The following is a 19303-nucleotide window of genomic DNA, read 5'->3' as shown; positions in this document are numbered from 1 at the left end:
GTCATTTTTCTTATCCCCCCGCGTCCGCCTCATTTTAATGTTTTATTCTGACAGAGAGAGAGACTTCCGCCAAAGGCTCGACCACGTGACTGTGTTTCACCAATCAGACGCAGCCGTGCAGTCTCGTCACGTGACCGTACTCAATCTCAGCGGCGGGACGGGTTAGCTTTACAGTTTATAGTCGTAGCAAACAAAAAAAGAAATAAATGAAAAATGTCAGAATCAACGGTCGGAAATGAAGACGCAGACGAGGCCTCATACTGAAAGCATGTTTACCTTACAAAGAGTGAGAAACAGCAGCTACATTATGTGTCTTCTGTGTCAACCAAAACAAACACACATTTCAGCAGAAACTCAACATCTAACTTGAGGAAACATGTAGCGCTAAGTTTCCTAAATTCGTTTTTTTTTCACCATGGATAGGCGAATGTTTGTTTTTTAGGTTACATACGGGTTACATATGTTTGAAACATTTCCTAAGTCTCTTTTATTTTTTATCGAAGTACTTGAATTTACCTGGATTATTTTAATTTAAGCTATTTTGTAATTAATTAATTAATTTTAATTTATTTTATCGATTGGATGAACTCTAATTTGCCTAAAGATGATTATTTAGTATTTTTGTCTGTCTGATTGACTGCTTGTGTTAACAAATAAATCAGATGTTACTCAACAGTTACTCAGTACTTGAGTAGTTTTTTCACCGAGCACTTTTTTACTCTTCCTCAAGTAATTATCTGGATGACTACTTTTTACTTGTACTTCATATTATTCTAAAGTAACAGTACTTTTACTTGAGTACAATTTTTGGCTACTCTACCCACCTCTGCACCTAGTTAATCAAAATAGTGTTTTTTGACTCACCTCGCTCCAGAAGAGCCTGACTGTCTTCCTTTTTTTGTTGAAGAGAGGTGGTTCTGGGGGAGGAGGCGCTGGCACCGGAGTGCCAGAGAATGGAGCTGGCGGAGGCCTCATAATGCCAATTAAGGGAGGGGGTGGAGGGCAGATACCTTGCATCGGTGGGGGAGGGGGAAAGCGCAGGATGCAAGGCGGAGGGGGCGGGGGAGGAGGAAGATCGCTACATCCTCCCATCGAAACGGCATCCAGGGTGTCCTTGTCATCGTCCTCCGTCAGGTCAGTGAAGTTAATGTCCCCGATGCGCAGCTCTCGAGGGCTGGCCAGGAGCTGGTCCCAGATTGTGTCCGACTCCTTTTTGGGAGGAGGCGCAGGGGGCTCGTTGGCTGGACCATCTAGGTGAGGTTGCGGCGAGCTGAGGTCCTTGATCAAGTTTCCAAAGAGTTCGGCTAATGGACGGATGCTTCTGTGATGGTCCGACTTGTCATCTGTGCTGTCATTCCCCTGGTCCTCCCTCTGTTGCTCGTTAGCATCCTGGTGTGTTTCTCTGTCTTCCCCATCTCCTTTCTCTTTCTCCTTCTCCACTTCCTCCTCTTCCTCCTCCTCATCACTGGGCTTCTTGTTCTGGGAGTACAACATGTCCAGCATGAAGAGTTTGCTATTGAGGAGTTTATTGCAGTTCTCACTCACTTCTGCCTCCTTAAAGCCTGCGAAAAAGATAAAGGCCATCAATTACAAAACTTCGAGGCTCACTTTGAATCGAGTATTTTTACATGAAAGGCAACCCACCATTCTCAGTGCTCCCCCTCTCCTCTCTTTCCAGGGTGCTGCTGGCAGAGGAGATGCTGGAGGCTGAGCAGTTGTCCTTCTCATTCACCTCCTCATTTTGTCGTTCTTTGTCACTGAGGATGCCAGTGTCCTCTTCCGCCTCCTCCTCTCTCTGCTTCTCTTGTTCCTGCTCAAGCTCTTCGACTTCCTCGTCCTTTTCTGCCGCCACTTCCTCCTGCACTTCTTCCTCTCCCTCTTCTTTCTGTTCTTCCTCCTCCTCAGCCGTGACTTCTGCTTCCTTCTCCCCTGTGTCTACACTGGCACTGGAGTTGTCGGCTTCTGCTGTCAAAAGAGAAATTAGTGTTATCTTCTATCATTCATGCCTTGATTCAGCTCACATCAGAGCTATAATCACTTACACAGAAAGCTATTGTGAGGTTTCTGGATTATCTGTAACGAAATGCTGTTTGAAAAATGCCAGATGTCAGCCTTTTATTTAAAGCCACCTCTGTTTGCGCCACGTATAGGACACTTCTTTATTGATTCACTTTCATAGACACACACTAACAAGAAAAACAAAAACACACAGTCATGCTCTAATGTAAGCAATACAGCAGGTACACACAGGTTTTTGCAGGACCAGGATATGAGCAGGAAATGAAGAATTAAGTTCCTGTTTACATCAAAACACGCTCATGTACACCGTACACATACGTAACCCAGCAGCACAGTCCTTGCACTGATGCATGCGGGGTTAGAAAAACACGACACCGTGAGGCCTCATACAATCGCCTGTGTGAGCCACAGTAACTCCAAAAAAAGGCAGTTTTCTTGCACATGATGTTTTGGCATAACTCATTCACAAAGGTCTTTTAAAACCCTCGCACCCATGTCCTCTATGTGTGTGCATGTTTTTTTTCATTCCAACCCCCTGAAGGTTTCACCTATTTTTGGCTCATTGCTTTCCACAACCCGTTCTTTCTTCGTCTTTTGCTCTTGATTGCATGCTGATTTAAATTCAGGCTGCAAAGTGAAACAATTTCAGGTGAAGAATTATTGCTTGGGGCCACACTTTTGGGAATTGAACTAACAACCTTCTGGTTTTCATTATGACTCAACAACATATTAAACAACAGGGATCAAAGTAATACAAGTTACCTAAACTTTTCACACAGAGACATGGCCTTTAAGTTCTAGATGTTTATCAAGTCAAACCTTGCATTTATTGCTACACATTCTCTTTTTTTAAATTAATTTTTGTCTTTTTTTGCTTTTTACTTGTTTAGTTTTTGTAAGATGTTTACAGAAATTCTGGCATACCAATCTGCAAATCTATCTCACTGACGTGAACAATCACAACAATCATTTTTATTTCAAGCACTTCAGTTCAGCAGATCAGTTAATCGTGGATAATTAAACTGAATAAGGAGTAAGAGCATAAAGAGTTAGACTCGTCTCTGGCTGCTTAGGAAAATATTTGACTTTTGACTTTCTTGATTTTTAGAATTTATCATATGGATGTCTTTGGATGGACTTAAAATACTTTCAAATGTATATAAATTGAAGAAGTAACCAGCAGGTCTGAAAATTAAAGCCAACATCAAGTTGCATGAAACCTGCATTCTTTATAGTGGCCAGCAGGGGGCTTAGACATCTTTGGGAAAATTACTCTATTAGCCTATATGCACACTCTCTTCCACATTCCAGGAAAGGCAACCAAAAAAATGAAGGTACTACCAAATATCAATAAATGGCTGTAACTCAGAAACTTCAGGACTTATACATACTCATTGTTAGTTTCATGAGAATAGGCATGTGACAAAGAGAAGAAGGGCTTTGAACGTTAGCATGTTAGCTGGCGTTAGTGCAACGATACAGTAAAGCAAAACTACTATATTGTACTCATCAAAGGCTTGACACAAAGGCACACAGCAGCCTCCCACTTTACTTCTCTCAGTTTGTTGAAATGTCCTTTTCTGAGACATTTTTGCAACTTAACAATAGTCACAGAGTGGAAGTGACCTAGCTGGCTAATATTTCACAGGAACTATGTCAATACTTCAGTGTACACGTGCCTCTTTTCACTTAATTTTTACTATTAAACTATGAAAACATTTTTCTGGTGAGTTTAACGTCCAAGTCACAACTTTAAAGTTTTTTTCTTTCATTTAGTAAATCACGGTCTCATTTAGAGTAAATTATAAGATAAAGCAGGGTATGCTGTCAGGTGTGGCTATCTTGTGATGGACAAGTCATTATAATATTAGTGCACAAAGTGTCTTCTTAGGTCAGACCTTTCCCTTGCTCCTTCCACTACAGGCAAATGTCAAACTTGAGGCTTTAATACAGTAGTTCACAAATCAATGTGGCAAATGGAGTTATACACTGCATTTGCCTGTGCAACCAGGAGTGTCACAGTTTCCATCAAAATCCATTCGACTCTATACAAAATGTGTTTTGAGCATCCTTAATTTCTCTTAGATGTTTAAACATCTCTGTAAACATTATTATACATACAAGACAGCTGTACAGTGCTGTGCAGTGCTGTGCAGTTTGTTAATAACACATGAAACACATGAATGTACTCTTTCAACTCTACTCTTTCGGTCTTCCTACCAGTCTCGGAGGGTGTGAGGTCAGTGGCGGGGGTCTCGGCTTCAAGTTCGGTCTCTGCTTCCTCCTGGGACGCAAATGAGGACGGGGTGCTGCTACGTGATGAGGAGGGCCAGGCTTCCGAGGGTTCAAAGGCCAGACTGAGGTCAGGGCGAGTTCTTGAAACCCGGATGTGCTCCCTCTCGTACTCCTCCGCTGCCAGACGCTCCACGTTCTTATACCTGAAGGATGAGGAGAAAGGGGAAGGATGAAAGAGGGAAAACAAAAATCTCAGACAATGCATCTTCTGTCTTGCCTTTGCTTGATAATGCTGTTCTCAGGTTTGGTCTTTGCCAAACTGCCAAAACTAAACCACTTTTCTTTACTCTCTGCCAAGGCACCCAAATTCATGAGGAACAACCAATGTACAATGTTTACTTTTGAAACCCTGCTTGTTTTCTTCTCGATGGCTGGGATGCTAATTCACCTCTTTTTTACATTCATAATACCTTCTTTATTCGTTACCTCGCTCTATTTAACTGTTCACAAGATACATCCATCACTCATTTGCTGTAGGAAAGAGATTCCCCATCTTGCTTTCCTCTCCTGTCTTGTCTGCTATGCTTTCAGAAGCAGTCCACATATTCAACAAGAAGAATTCAAAAGAAGCGTTAGGGAGGAGGCTGTAGAGGAGGAGAGAACAGCAGGAAAGACGAATGGGACAGATGGGGAGAAGTTAATGTTAGTTTGGTCGCGAAAGGCTGCAGATTAGAAGTTAATCAGACTTAACCTGTTCAAGATGCTTCCCGGTCAGCTGTCCCTCATTGTCCAACTGCACTTTCTGGCTCCTTCCCTCGTCTTCTCTTCCTTCCTTTCTCCTTCTACCAAACTTTACCATTCAACCTGCCGGCCAGCATTGAGCTTTAGGGCACTGAATCAACCCTCTCTCTCTTCTTTTCTTTCTCTAACTCCTCCTCTTTCCCACAGCACCGTGAATGTGTGCAGCTTCTGTTCAGACTTCATTAGCATCAAGCCACTTCAGACATCTGAAGAAACCAGACACTAATACACATGTGTGTGTTCGTGTCGATCTGCATGTGATTAAGAGTGAAATTGAGCGAATGAGCCAAGTGTGTATTGTGGGCTCTAACATACTGTATGCCCTTATACACTTGAAAATAAAATGCGTTGAGTGAAAGTTTGCAATACACACCGACATGCAGTCTCCCACTGAGAGCTCTGATTGCATGCATTAATCACTCTTTGAAAAATTGAGCACTGTGCATGTCTGTTAAGCTATTTTTAACCAATACAAATATGTAAAATCAGATACTCAATTCAAGTTTATTTAGTGTGAGGCTTAAAGTGAAAGACCAAAACTGCACTAAAAAGTAGTCAGGATGAATACGGCAAGTTTAAAACAATATGGAACTACAGTGATGTTTATTATTCCAGGGGAAATAATGTAGATTTTCCTGATCTACCTGTATCTTTCAACTTTAGATGTAAGTGACTGACCAACAATATAATCCAATTTTAAAACGTGATTGCGATTAAAACAGTCAGAAAAATTACAGCAAAAATGCAATACACTACTTGTTGTATATGTTTTTATAAACTGAACAAATAACACATGAAAAATTCTGTCAAGACTGGTTGAGCTTTACCATGTTGAAACTGCAGTGCCTCAAGAGTCTAAAAGTTTCATACACGACAAAGCCAAGGAACCAGTCCATTCAATTTGCAGGATAACTTTTCAGGGCTGGTAATCAGGAACAAAGGATTACCTGACAATAGCATTTAGCAACTCATCATTAACTGTGTGCTAATGTAGTCAAATGGAAAACTTGCATTATCTTTTGCACACTTTTTTCTTACTTCAGCTCATATGTCTCATAAGTCATCAGTAAGTCTCTACTGCTGTTTTGCTGCTGATCTAGTTCTCATTTATTGGTGTTATTAGTAAAATGTAAACTGTAAGAAAAGCTTCCAGTGCATCTCCTCTGAGAGACATCCCCTATACAACACAAATGCACAACCGTGAGTATCGGGGGGGAAAACAAATACTGATATCCTTGATAACCAAAGCAGATTTAAGTGCAGCAAGTGCTGCATCTGACGTGTTCACAATTTGTCACATTACTGTGAAGAAAAGCTTCCCAAAAAGTGATTTCTGTAGGCCCAACAAGTGTTAATCTGCCAACACAAAGCCTTTTCTGTGTTCTTAAAACTCCTGGGGGGAGGTCAGTGAGCAGCACAGGAGAGACGTAAGACTAATTAGCTTTTTCACAGATCCTAGAATACTGAATGAGGCAAAATTTGTGATGCATCTAAGGCTTTCTAAGATATAAATGGATCATTTTTGTGTATGCAAAAAGAAAATATCTAAATATGTTATATTAATGAACAGATTTGGGTTCTGTTTAATCAGTGCACTGAGAAAAACTTTAGTATTCAAATATTCTTCATATGACTTGAAGCATTCTGCAGATTAAGGAGTACATTTAATCTTTATCTTTCACATTAATGTTGCTATAATGACCTATTTTTATATGGCAGAGCTCTAAGCTCATACGCACTTGAGCTATTGATACTCCTGTCACATTAAGCATATCTAGGTTAACCATTTTTTTTCATGCTCATCGATTTCTCGTATGTTGTAATGTAAAATTACTGCTTGAATGACGTACCAAACCAAACATGACTCTAAGCTTTTGAAAAAGTTTCAGTCCAAGCACAGTTCAGTACATTCAGCAATAATTTTTTTTATTTGACATTAAAGTCCTAATATGTCGTGCGTGTTCTTTTCGAGCAGGTTTTACTGTGCAGATGCATCCTATAAATCAGTGTCGCTCTGAGGATGCTTTTCCCACATACTTGCCCCATATGGTCATGACCTTCTCTGAATGTTTTTCTCGAGCTTGTTTCTTCTGTTTGTTATTGAATCAAATGTTTGTGTTTCTCTCTCTACTCTTCTAGTTTTCATGTGGTGTTGTATTAATTGTGCTTTAATTTGAGGGTGAAAAAAGACTGCCTTGAGGAAAAGGAACAACACTTGGCTCAGACTGTCAGTGGAAAGAGAATAGAAATGAGGAATAGCTGAAGAGGCATAGGTGTTTTTGCACATTTTGAAATCATGTGGTGAAAGTGGGTTTTCCTTTGATACAGTTGTTATCTGTCCTCACTGATAAATGACTGCTCTGAGTATGATCCTAATGTGGACATGACCTCACATACCCTCTCGACTAAATCTCTTGCTTCCTGTGATTCCCATCTGCACACAAACATAGATTTATAAGCCTCATGAAAACTCTTCCTGAGTGGATGCGAGTGCACATGCTTTTTTGTATTTACATGTGCATTCAACGTGAAAAGCTCAACAAATCCAGGAATCTGATTTTCTCATGGCATGCGGCCAAAACAATCAGACCCTTGGCAGAGAGAAGCAGTTAAAGTCCAACTCCTTCAGAAAGGAGAAGACAGGCAAACAGCGAGGAAAATCAGATCAGCAGCCCCCCAGCCTCTGGCAGCTAAGGGCAGCGCTTTAACCTGAAAACAATTACACTATTACCAAGCTTCCCAAACCGCCAGCTCAAACATATTCCCAGGGGGTTCGGCTGGTCTGTGTTGTTTTGATTTAGTGTGCACACTTACCTCTCCTCCCGCGCAAGCCTGGCCTCTTCCATTTTATCCACATAGCCGCGGCTGTGAGAGGCAGACAAACAGAATTTTTAAAGATAATACTCATACCCTACACTACAAAGGTCTCCTGTATGGCCACTGGGGTGAATAAGAGATGGCTGCAAATAATACGTGTAAGCAGTTACAGAGCCAACCCAACACATGATTCCGTATTCTGTGTCATGACAAAAACACTTGGAAATAAAAGAAGTGCAGTGACTGTTCAAGGAGTGTTACACTGGTTATTTTTTAGTACCTACAACTAAGAGATGTCCTGGGAACGCTTTTAAGTGGCTAAGGTTTAAGCCAAGTTCACACTCTGGGATTTTCACTCTCACTAAATTGTATTGTTCACACCACAGGACGTGCCTGTCTTGTGCTTGGGAGTTTGTATGCGTGTTCACACCACACGGCTAATCTGTGTGAGGGGATCACACACCATCTTAGATTTTTCACCCAACCTAACCGCAAACTCGTTTGACTGATTTTCGCCTATATTATACATCCAGTGATTCCAGCTGTCCGGAAGCCTAGTCTCTTCCTCGTCGTTAGCAGTACCGTATATATTTCGAGCAGTTTTTGACCTCGTCTTTGCTCTCTTCAGTATGATACGACTGAAAAAAATCAAACACCCGTGGGTGGTTTTGCAAGCGTCTAACTAAATTCTGCTTAATCTCCTGAGCTGACTCCTTTTCCACGTTCACTGTTATGCTTATTGTTTGTTTGTATTTTTCGGGTTTCGCCCCTTCTCTTCTGCTCCCATTGGCTGTAGCTCCTGGCTGATGGCTCACCCAACACCATTCGCCCGCTTGAAAAATCTCAAAAAACACTAGCTAGTCGGTCAGAGACTTGGGTGTTTCCCCGCGCCTCACAAATCCCGTCTCTCTGAGCGTTCACACATAGCGATTAGTAACTTCTGATCCAACTGTCGATTTGTCTGTGACCTTCAGTGTTTGCCTGCGCGGCGAAAATCAGGCTTAAAAATCTTGCTGTGTGAACTAGGCTTTAGCAGTGCTAACTTGAAGCCTCACAAGTAGGCAATCAGTTGTAGTGAAAGCATGTAACACATTACTGTTTCAAAATGAAGACAGCTTTGGGGATAAAGTCACTGAAACAAGAACATTTATGTGCCAACACACACACACAGGACAGAAGCAGGGCTAATGTTAACTAAGGCAGCTGATAAATAATCAAGCAGAAACTACATTGTATTAGCTGCTTGCTTTGACATCCCCACAAGAAGCTGAATAACAGGTGAGAGCTGTTTGGTTTTAACCTATAATATAGTGTGCTCACTTTTAATATACGGTGCATATTATATCGTGTGCCTTTCAACTTGTATGGTCTTTAAGATCAACACTGCTCTCTCTCTACAAAAAAAATATGAAGTATCTGCTGAGCTTACCATGGCATTATTACAGGACATTGTTAGGAAATGTATGCCCTCTATGGCTCTGGATAGGAGCTTTATATTCAAATTATCATGAGGACATCATACTATGCGTTTTGCATTTGAAAGCCATGGCCATTTGGAGGTCAGCAAGGATCTACTGAATAACAGTTTTGAGTTGTATTCTGGTATTTGCTTCTTTCCAGTTTGACCCATTCTAGAGATTAAACAACTAGGGCTCTCAATCTCTGCTGATTTAGGTCATTTTCAAATAAAATGTGTCCCTTTATGAAAGCACAGCAATAAACTGTCAGAGGACCCTTATCATTTAAAAACAATCCAAACTCAAACGGATGCAGGCCCTCGCAAAAACCAAGCTAATGAGGCCTCACCTGTGCCTGTTCCTCTCCTCTCTTTCTATCTTCTGCAGTCTCTCCTCTCTCTCCACTCGGCGGCGCTCTCGCTCAGCAGCCAGAGACTCCTGGTGCTGTCGATAGGAGGAGGACAAGAGTCCTCCTACGGCTGGCCTGTGAGAGAGAGGGAGACGGGAAAGAAAAGTGAATAAGATTGTTGGGTCTCTAATCCTGCATATTTTGTACCATTCTGATTAACAGCAATAGGTATAAAACACAACCCATGCTCCTTGCGTAAGCAGAGTTTCTACATGTTTAGGTACAGTTCATGTATGAATGATGGTATCCTTCAAGATGAAAAGAGAAATCTCTGAAACCAGCAGGCTGATTCACATCAGTATTTCAAGGAGGCACCGCACGCTGTCTACATTTATTACCCATGTTTGTTGTTGTAAACACACATGAATGTGTATTTTTATCTGAACCTGCTTACAGTACATGGACTGTGTATTTTAGGGCAGTTCCCAGGCACGTGTGGAGGCACATGTTGGTGAGCAGTCCTCTCACCTTGAGCTGGTGGGTGTACTTGGGGTGCTGAGAGAGGAGTAGGACATGAGGCTTCCTTTCCTGAAGGAGAAAACGCCGGTGAGAAAGCGGGTGACACTGGGTGAGCTCACCAGTCGCTCAGTTACACGACACCACATCGTCTGCGTAAGACTTGCGCCATGAACCAAATGTGACACCCTCTTACATAACAGGAATACTGTTGGTGCAACACCCGAGGGATCCTTATTACTGACTTCTATGATGTTTATTCAATTAAGTTTCAGGAAAATTCCGACAAGGTGTCTGTCCACACCTACTGCCCTCTGTGAATCTGAAAAGACCCTTCACTAAAACATATTTGCCATGACAAGTCGTTTAGCCATTGCAGGCAGCAGCTACTTACATGTTATTTAAGGCTCTGGTGCCACATATAAAATAACAACAGGTGACATATTATTTATGTTTCCCAAAGGGGGTATAATAGGAGAAGTATGATGACTAATTTCCAAAACATTAGCATCAGATTTCTGTTGATGATAGTTCTTTCTGCTTTAATATACATACTTACTTACAAGCCTGATAGTATGCTACAATTAGCATAATCTTATTCAGCAAGAAAAAAAAGGAAAACTGCAGTACTATGTCTAGAATATCAAAGACAAAAGTTGACAATAAAAGGAACAAAACTGTCCTAAAACATTCTCCCTAAAGGAAGAAGCACGGGGATAGTGATCATAAAGGTGGAAAGGTTAGGAAGACATCTGTGCACAGCACTTGTGCTGCTTTTGAAAGGTGGGGAAAGCCATGGTACTGAGAGGCAAAGTACAGGTTGCAAACAAGTGTGGGTTATCAAAGGAGTGGGAGAACTAGGAACAGATATGTGAAGAAGTGAAAGGCGATAATAAGAGCGTTGACAGGCTCGAGGTGAGAGGCTGTGAGGTAAAAGACGTGAAAAGAACTTGTGAAAAGGGAAGCTGATGAACAACAAAAGTGGCGCAGAGAGAGAGATCCAAGCTGGTGTCAAGATAAAAGCCAGAAATACAAGTGGAGAGTGAAAAAGTAAAGGTGGAAAGTGGAGGAAATAAAAGGATAGCTTCTTGAAGTTATGGGTGACTGCGTTATGCCGTCCCATCTGACCTGGGAGATGTGGTTTTTGGTGGCTCCTCGCTGCATTTAGATTGAGCTGCAGGCGACGGTTCCTCATCGAGATCGTATGAGAAGAGATGGAAGGGCGAGTGGGGGAGATAGGGCAGGCGGTCAGGAGAGGGATGGGAGCTTCCGCGCAATGGCGGACTGACTTCCTTGGTGGCCGGGACGGTGACGATAGACCTTTTCCTGGCCAGCAGCGTGGCCAGGAGGGAGGGCTGCGCTGGGGGGCTGAGAGTGCAGGATACTGCAGAAGAGGAGGTTGGAGTAGAAGGGGGAGAGGTGGCTGTTGGAGGCTGTTCTGCATGATTCCTGTGTTCATCCTCTTTTATACACTCCTTTCTGGAAGTGATGGTGATGGACTGTAGGGTTGTTCTGTGAACGATGGATGTAGCCAGGCTAGGAACAGAGGAACGGATTGAGAGGAATAAGCACAGGAAAGGATAACTGGGCGGTTGAGAGAGAAGTATGTGTCCTTGTAACAGATTTAAGGGCTACTTGGGTCAAACTGTGCATATATTAAACACTAAACAACAGACACATGTAACAAACTGCTTCCTTTATACAGATCACAAAGAAACAGGACAATAATCAATTTCCATGTCACCACCAAGTCCTAAAATACCTGGAGGTGGTCTGATTAGCCCCCTCCTGCTCATCTGAATCAGACTCAGTCAAAGGAGTCTCCTCGTCCTCCTCCTCTATGCCATCCTCACATTTTTCCTCTCTATAGACACGGATGGGTGGGTGGGTGGAGGGGTGAATGCACAGATGGATTTTGAGGATTGAGGGAGAGATGATGCGATACATAAGAATAGCATGCAAACAGAAATTGGGGAGTGTCGAAACAGAGGAAAAGAAAAGATGGAGGTTCAGACGAGACTGATGCATGGAAACAATGTTTAAATCTTTGCAGCAAAAGCTAACAGACATTTACTCTGCAAACAAGGACGTGACAAATACAGAAAAAAAAAACACAGAAAGAAAACAGAAGAGGAGGGAGAACACTGACATGAAATAGGATCACTTGTGGATGAATGCTTTAGATTACACACTTCATGCCTCCAGTTAGGCAAAATGAAGGCACATGAAGGCAAAATATGATGGCAAGGGAAGGGGGGTGGAATGCTGAAAGGAGTATATACTTTAGCTGAAAACTGACTTGATCTCAGTGCCACCAACACTGTTTTGTCTAGTGAAACCAGACGAGCCTTGTTGCAGTCGAGTCTGTGTGTGCTGCCAGGTGTTGTTCCACAAGACCAGAGCCATGTGTGTGGCGAATGGAATGGCCAATAAAGCTTGTGTTTGTTTTTCTGTGTGTGCATGCAAAGTACGAAGCAGGATGTGGTCCCCGACATAAACAAAGAAAAATCATCAAACACGTCACTAAATTCTCACTTCTTTTTCACGATACGCACTCATCCTGGCAGTACATTTAGACGGTATCTGCAGCTTGGGACACACAGTGAGGATGGAGAGGCGGAGAGGAGGCACATGTAGTAATGGTGGTGAAGGAGCAACAGTGGAGCAGTGGAAGAAGATGAAATATTCACCTTTGTTAGTCAGCTCGAATCCCACTGAAATTCCCATTTTCGTGTAAAATGCACACAGCACTGCAATAGGACTGTGCTGGTTAAATGTTTATGCTTGTGGTAGAGTTAGACACTAAAGGCGTATGCTGCTGAAGAGAACTATATAATTCTTTAGAAAAATTAGCATGTGGGGCTCAGATGGAAAATCCACGCTTTGAGTTGTGGGGACACACTGGTGGCTGTCACAATAAGTGTGTGAGGAGCAGAGGCCAAAGAGGTCAGCAGCTGGTTCTGAGTGATGTTTGGACTTACATGGATGGCAGAAATCCTGACAATGCTCTGGAGCAGAAAGTGGCACAATAGTCAGATCTTGCCCTCTGAGCTAAGTGAGGACTAATTGACACCACAATCATTTATTATGCCTAAAACCAACGCTTTTTAAAAAGAATTTGCTCAGTCACGACGCCTTATTAATCTCTCTGCAGTTAGATAACTGAGCCTGGCACTTCATTGCCTTCCCCTCTTTCTCACCTTTCACTCAAGTCCTCAGCTCTGTGTCCACTGAAAGGCTGGAAGCCGGCTCTCTGTGGGGATGCAGGGCTGCAGGGAGATGCTTGACCAGATCGTCCGAGAGAGGCTCGGCGGCTCCGCCTCCTCTCTAGGCCTCGTTGCTTGTCACCGCCCCCAAGGCTGGTTCGGCGGCGGTCCCGCCGTCCCATAGGTGGGGGCTGGCTGTCGTCGTCGCCATCTTCATGCCGCAAGGTCGTCTGGGGGATTGGGGGAGAATGATGGAGAGATGAAAGGTGTTTCTCACCAAGATATCAAATGTTGAGCTATTACACTATAAATGCTGTATGGAAATAAGGCTAAATCATAGTCACTGGACACAAAAAGCACTCATAATGATCTGTGCTTGTGATACTTTTAACACTTGTTTGTCTCTAACCTCGTAGAGGTTGAGCTGCTCAACCAAGTCAAGGTCAGTGCCTTTTCGTCCTAGGTGTCTTTGGGAGATTGACTCTATGCCTTGTTCCTCCAGACCATCCACCATGTCGTAGAAGGAGTCCTGGTCGGGCAGTGCAGCAAGTGTCTACAGCATGAAAGGACACAGATAAGTGATAAAGGTATGACTGAGGGTGTCAGTTCATTCAAAAGCTATACAAATATGGCGATAAAAGCAACGCAGTGAGTTATAAAGAAGCTTTTAAATGTATTCAGGTATGCACACCTTATTAATGAGGGTCATGGCATAGACGAGAAGTTCAGTGTCCACTCCATCCTTCTCATGCAAGATCTCCATAGCATTAGACCACGGCTTGCAGCCTGAGTACCATTCCATTAACATTTGTAGATAAAGACAGAAATCAAAACATTGATTATTTTATTACTATCACTAAAAAACAAACCACGTTTAGGAGACGTACCAATTCAGTTTGAATGAGTAGCTGTCTCAAGACTTGTCACTTATACTATATATCATACTAAGAATTAATCAAAGGCTCTATTAGACCAACAGAATAATTAATGACTTTAAGCCCCTCGTTAGTTGTTTTCACATTCGCTTATCTGCACCTCTCTTGGTGTCCACAGAGGCGATGGCTTGTATGAGCAGCGGCGCGTTGGACTCGGAGTACTCCACAAACACCAGCAGCAGCTTCAGAGCTGTTTTCACCACCAGACGGAACTAGCGGAGAAAGGACAAAAAGACAAACCTAGTTTTCACAAAAGATGGGTACAGAATGTTTTTCACTCCTGTGAGCATGACATGTGGAAACGTGTGAGTTATAGCTTTATAAATGTGTGTGTGCATGCATCACGGCTTTGTACGTCTTGACAGAATGCACGGGACGCAGATTTAGAAGTTCTGGCAACGAGAAATACAAATTGTCTTGTTGCTTGTTTGCTTGTTTGTGTCTGGAGACGTGTATTATGCATGTTGGGATGACTGAAATCTGTTTACAAAGTCTTATTGTGGGGATTCGCCTCCTTTTTGGGCACAAGAACGCCAGACGTGTAAGTCATAGTATTTTAGAGTGAAGACTTGGTTTAAAGTTAGGGTATGGTTATGGTTAGTTTTAATTTCAGGGTAAGAGTTTCAGCCAGTCAAGTTGTTATCATGGTCAGGTTAAGTCTTCACAGGATCTTCATCAGGCCCTGCACATTGCATGTTATGTGTGCTCGTGTTTAAGTGGCTCAGTATCAGTGAATCAGCTTGCTGCATCGAAACCTGGAGATGTGTTTTTGTCCACTAAGTAAATGAAACAAACAGAAGAAATACAAAGACAACACCATGTCGGGTGAGGACACAGACTACATCAGGGATGTGTTTGTGTGTGTTTATTTGAATAGAGGCTAAAAATAATGTTCTCCAAACAATGGATGGTTGCTCAGAGCTAATGACAGCCTACAGCCTTTCATTTTTTTTTTCCCTTTTCGCTTGGCTTTACCTTTGAGCCAACAAGAGTGTAAAGCCACTGGATTGTCTCGGGGTGGCCAATGACTCCGTTCATCCCGTCCACATATAGCATGATCTGCCCAAGAGCTGACAAAGGATGGAGGAGAAATAAACAAAAGGTTAGAGTCTACAAAGTTTTTTTTAAAAAGAGAGAAAAAGCCAACAAGGCTTTTCTGTGAAAACACAAAAGCACAGAAAGGAAAATGTTTTTCAGTCATCATACAGTTTTTTTTGTCAGTATTTGAAGTGCGAGGCAAGCTAATTAAAACACTAACTTAATTCATTAGAATTAACTGCTAAAAATCTTCTCTTACACATCACTGGCCAGCTAAAAGCTAAACCAAACTACTTTGAGACGATTATATTAACAAATGCAGCTTTATCATGTTGCTGCACCCAAAATGGCAGCACACACAGTATCAAACCTAAAACAACAGCCAAGTTGAGGTGAATTGCATAACATGCTGAGTGTAAGTTTGTGTGAACACAGTTCGCATACAGCAGGAGCATGTCAAGGTGAAAAACTTTGCTCCTTCAAGTCTAGTCCCAAACGTCTCAGTAGAGGATAAAACATGCAGTGGAGAGTAAAAACAATAAAGCAGCTTCTGTGAGCCACCGCAGTGGGGAAAGATTAAAGGGCCCCCTGTTGTAGTTCACATCTGTTACCAAGACTTAGATGGGTTAATCTTGAAAATGGACTTCATTTTTTATCGTGCTTCATAAAGCCTCTTATTTCCCCCTAAATGAGAGCAGGCTACAACACAAGGCATGGAGTTACACCCCTCTGCACCCCTGCTGGCCTTGCAGTGTAAGTGCAAAAGACTTTGGCTGGTGTGTGGCCTGAGCTGGTTAAATTGGCCGCATGTGTGAAGACGTGGATGGAAAACATACGTGGTGGAGTTTACAGAGGGTTCACCAGTAGTAGTGGCCAGATGAAGTTTCATGAAGCACTGAAACTTTCCAGAAAATTGTGTTGAAAAATGCTCATTGGAGCCACCTGCTGATTAGCTTCGATTAACATTTTCAGAAATGGTATTATATATCATTATGTATATATATATATATATATATATATATATATATATATATATATATATAAGCTACTTTATTGAACACCAGTGCTTTTTCATTACACTTAATGTCCTAAATGTTGTATGAAAATCAAACCACCGTTAAAATTCAAATTAAAAACTCTATATTGCTGCACGGGCAAATATCTTGTTTTTTACAACTCGGCCCGTGTCATACATACAACAACCCAACACAATTCTGGTTAAATAGGAAGCCAGTCTCACACAAAATACATATGACCAAAATAAAATGCCCTGCTAAACCCTTCTGGTTTTATTTCAGCTAGATGTATGAATCTTTTCTTTCTTTTCACATGTAATTTGGCCCCATTTGACCTGAATTGATAAAAACATGACAATGCCATAGTGTTTACAAATGAAATGATGGTTCACAAAAAAAAAGAAAAGAAAAAGAAAAACTTAGTGCGGGGTAAATAATATAAATCACATGAATCCATGTGCAAATAGCCAAGAGAAATCAATCATATGTCTGTATTGGGAGGCTTCATTTGTCATCAATAGGGTCATTCTGACCGAGACATCTAGAGTAATGTACGGGTAAGTAGGGTAAGGTATTTTACTGAAGAACACTTGCAGGTATGGACAAGAAGAGAAACTGGACAATTAAAATGATAGCTGCCACAGATCCAGATTAATTAAGCAATATATTATTAAAATCAGCTTCCTATAAGTTCCTTCTGATTTGCTGAACACAACAGCACATTGCTGTGTAGCAGTTGCTACTAATTGTGAGACTGCTTTGTGATGAAAGATGATTTCGCACTGCTGCTGATGTGTCAAACCAACAGAAGGAAAGTCGAGTCAGGGCTTAAAATAGAAGCCACCGATCCCTCGCACACAGCATGGCGACATCAGTTATCATCCGCCTCACTGGACCGCCTTAAACTACCATTCAGTTCGCGGGATTGGATGGAAGAAACAGCTCCTCAGAACTTGGACACTTACTCCTGGTGGCATGACAGGATCAAAATGGACACTTACCAAAATGTAAGAAGAGTTTTAGGTGGTGAGTGGCTGCAGCTGTATGCGTGCTTTTAAATTTTCCACACGATATATAGAAAGTAGGACTTTTTTTAAAATGAGATGTTAAATTTTATAGAGACACAACGCTCAGAGATTGTAAACGCGATGACAGACATCAGACTTATATTAAGGGGCTTTTCAGAGACGTGAAAGACTTTTTTGCCCTTTTTTTGCATGTTAGAGGAAATGATTAAAACAAGAGTCCAAAAGGCTGGTATCACATGGGCTTAAAGGTCAAAGGTAAATATCCAAATGGAGACACCTGGTCGGGCACCAATGGATGGAGAAGTCACTGGAAAGTGGCCTGTTTCATATCACGGAAAAAGCTTAGATGGAGCCAAGCGCATCGTTCAGAGTCCCTAAAAAGCAGGGAGAGAAGCATCGACGGGAGAGGAATCTACTCCACACCAGCTTTGGATGTTGCTGAAGAGGAAAAGTATGCCGAGACCTTCACACCCAAGAAGGCAGGGAAAGGTTACAAAGTGAACCTGCAAAATCGAATCAATCCAGAGATCTCATTAAGAGAGCGTAGGGCCTCCAAACTTGTCACTTATACTGTATATCATACTAAGACATTTGTGTAATTGCATCAATATTAAAGATCAAAGCAACTTCTTTACCGAAAACAAAGTTTCAGTGCAATCTGTTGGTTTCCTTAGCTAGGAAATTGTTTTTGAATTGGCTCCATATGAACGAATTGGATTATTTTATGAATAATTATGATTACAATTAATTGAATTCCAATTGGCTTGAATTGGACTTTATTATCTAAGTGCCTTGAGATGATATTTGTTGTATTTTGCGCTATATAAATAAAAATGAATTGAATTGAATTGAATTCTCTTCCTCCTTGATCTATAGTCAAGTATCCTGCCGATGATTGTTAGCCAACCTCTGCGATATGACACTCGTGCAGTACTGAGAAATGTGAGTACATGCGCTTGCATTTCCCTTTTTTTTTTTCATCTTAAAGCAAACTGCTCGTGCATAGTGTGAAGAGGAAACACAGTGGTTACCTTTTCTCAGTTATGTGTTTGGACTCAAACATAGAAACTGAAGGAATATCTTTACTTTTCTGGATAAAAACTAAGACTTTATGACCACATGTGGAAAAACTGCCCAGTCTCTCATGCTAGCTCGGCAATTTCCACTTGACAGACAAGCGTGTTGAGCATTTTGACATACTGTGCCATCGGGAAAACAAAGAGCTATAAAGGCCTTAGCCACTTTTGGGTTTGCAGTATGGCTCTGTGGGATGTTTTGTTCAGGATCAACAGGCCCTCTGACAACTGCTTTAATTCCTTGGAGTAAGAGCTTTGAAGTGGTTGCAAATAGCAACTCATTATGCAAGTAATATACATAATTACTATGTACTCGGAGGCAAATGTTTGGTGTGAGGAAACTAAAAGGTAAAAGAAAAAGAAAACACCAAAGGAAAGCGTGTGTGTGGATATTTAAGAGTCTAAAATAAATAGTTACAACCTCCTGGGTAACTGAGATGACTTACCTCCGATGGATATGAACGGAAGAGCACAATTTTATCATTTTGACAGATTAGATCATAGTTTATCTGAATAACACAATACCTATACACTAATTATATTACCAATCTTACCATTGTTTACTTGGAAATTGTAGTGCATCTTTTTGCACTTATGATGAATTAATAGAAATATCTAGAAAGTTAAATCTAGAATAGATTTATGTGCATTTCTCGAGACTATACCTCTTAATATGTAGTTCTGGTAGTTCTGGTCAGCTTCTGCTCCCACCTTGATGAGACATGTCAGACCTTCAGCCATCACAAACTCATGGACCAGGTCTTTGTCATCCTAATTCAAGGCAGAGAAAAAAGGAAATAAATCACCTTC

At 41.6% G+C, this 19303-nt stretch overlaps 1 protein-coding gene across 6 annotated transcripts in view; it reads right to left on the bottom strand.

Annotated features, from left to right (window-relative positions):
* The window catches only part of fhod3a (formin homology 2 domain containing 3a), a 56833-nt gene that overhangs the window by 10110 nt on the left and 27420 nt on the right, over positions 1 to 19303 (bottom strand). For 3 of the 6 annotated variants that reach the window (XM_075448982.1, XM_075448984.1, XM_075448986.1), the window contains 15 exons: positions 19159 to 19264; positions 15311 to 15405; positions 14436 to 14547; positions 14092 to 14186; positions 13810 to 13953; positions 13395 to 13630; positions 13176 to 13202; positions 11957 to 12058; positions 11323 to 11730; positions 10207 to 10266; positions 9679 to 9813; positions 7870 to 7920; positions 4240 to 4457; positions 1645 to 1965; positions 865 to 1562 (listed from right to left, as the gene is read on the bottom strand). In XM_075448982.1, the coding sequence (XP_075305097.1) occupies positions 865 to 1562; positions 1645 to 1965; positions 4240 to 4457; positions 7870 to 7920; positions 9679 to 9813; positions 10207 to 10266; positions 11323 to 11730; positions 11957 to 12058; positions 13176 to 13202; positions 13395 to 13630; positions 13810 to 13953; positions 14092 to 14186; positions 14436 to 14547; positions 15311 to 15405; positions 19159 to 19264 (2808 nt within the window). The remainder of the gene's footprint in view (positions 1 to 864; positions 1563 to 1644; positions 1966 to 4239; positions 4458 to 7869; positions 7921 to 9678; positions 9814 to 10206; positions 10267 to 11322; positions 11731 to 11956; positions 12059 to 13175; positions 13203 to 13394; positions 13631 to 13809; positions 13954 to 14091; positions 14187 to 14435; positions 14548 to 15310; positions 15406 to 19158; positions 19265 to 19303) is intronic. The other 3 variants (XM_075448983.1, XM_075448985.1, XM_075448987.1) reach the window with 3 other exon arrangements.

Source organism: Odontesthes bonariensis, chromosome 18, assembly GCF_027942865.1.
Source record: "Odontesthes bonariensis isolate fOdoBon6 chromosome 18, fOdoBon6.hap1, whole genome shotgun sequence".
Classification (NCBI taxonomy): Eukaryota; Metazoa; Chordata; class Actinopteri; order Atheriniformes; family Atherinopsidae; genus Odontesthes; species Odontesthes bonariensis.
The sequence above is the reverse complement of the archived record's forward strand: the minus strand, read 5'-3'. Positions and strand labels throughout refer to the sequence as shown.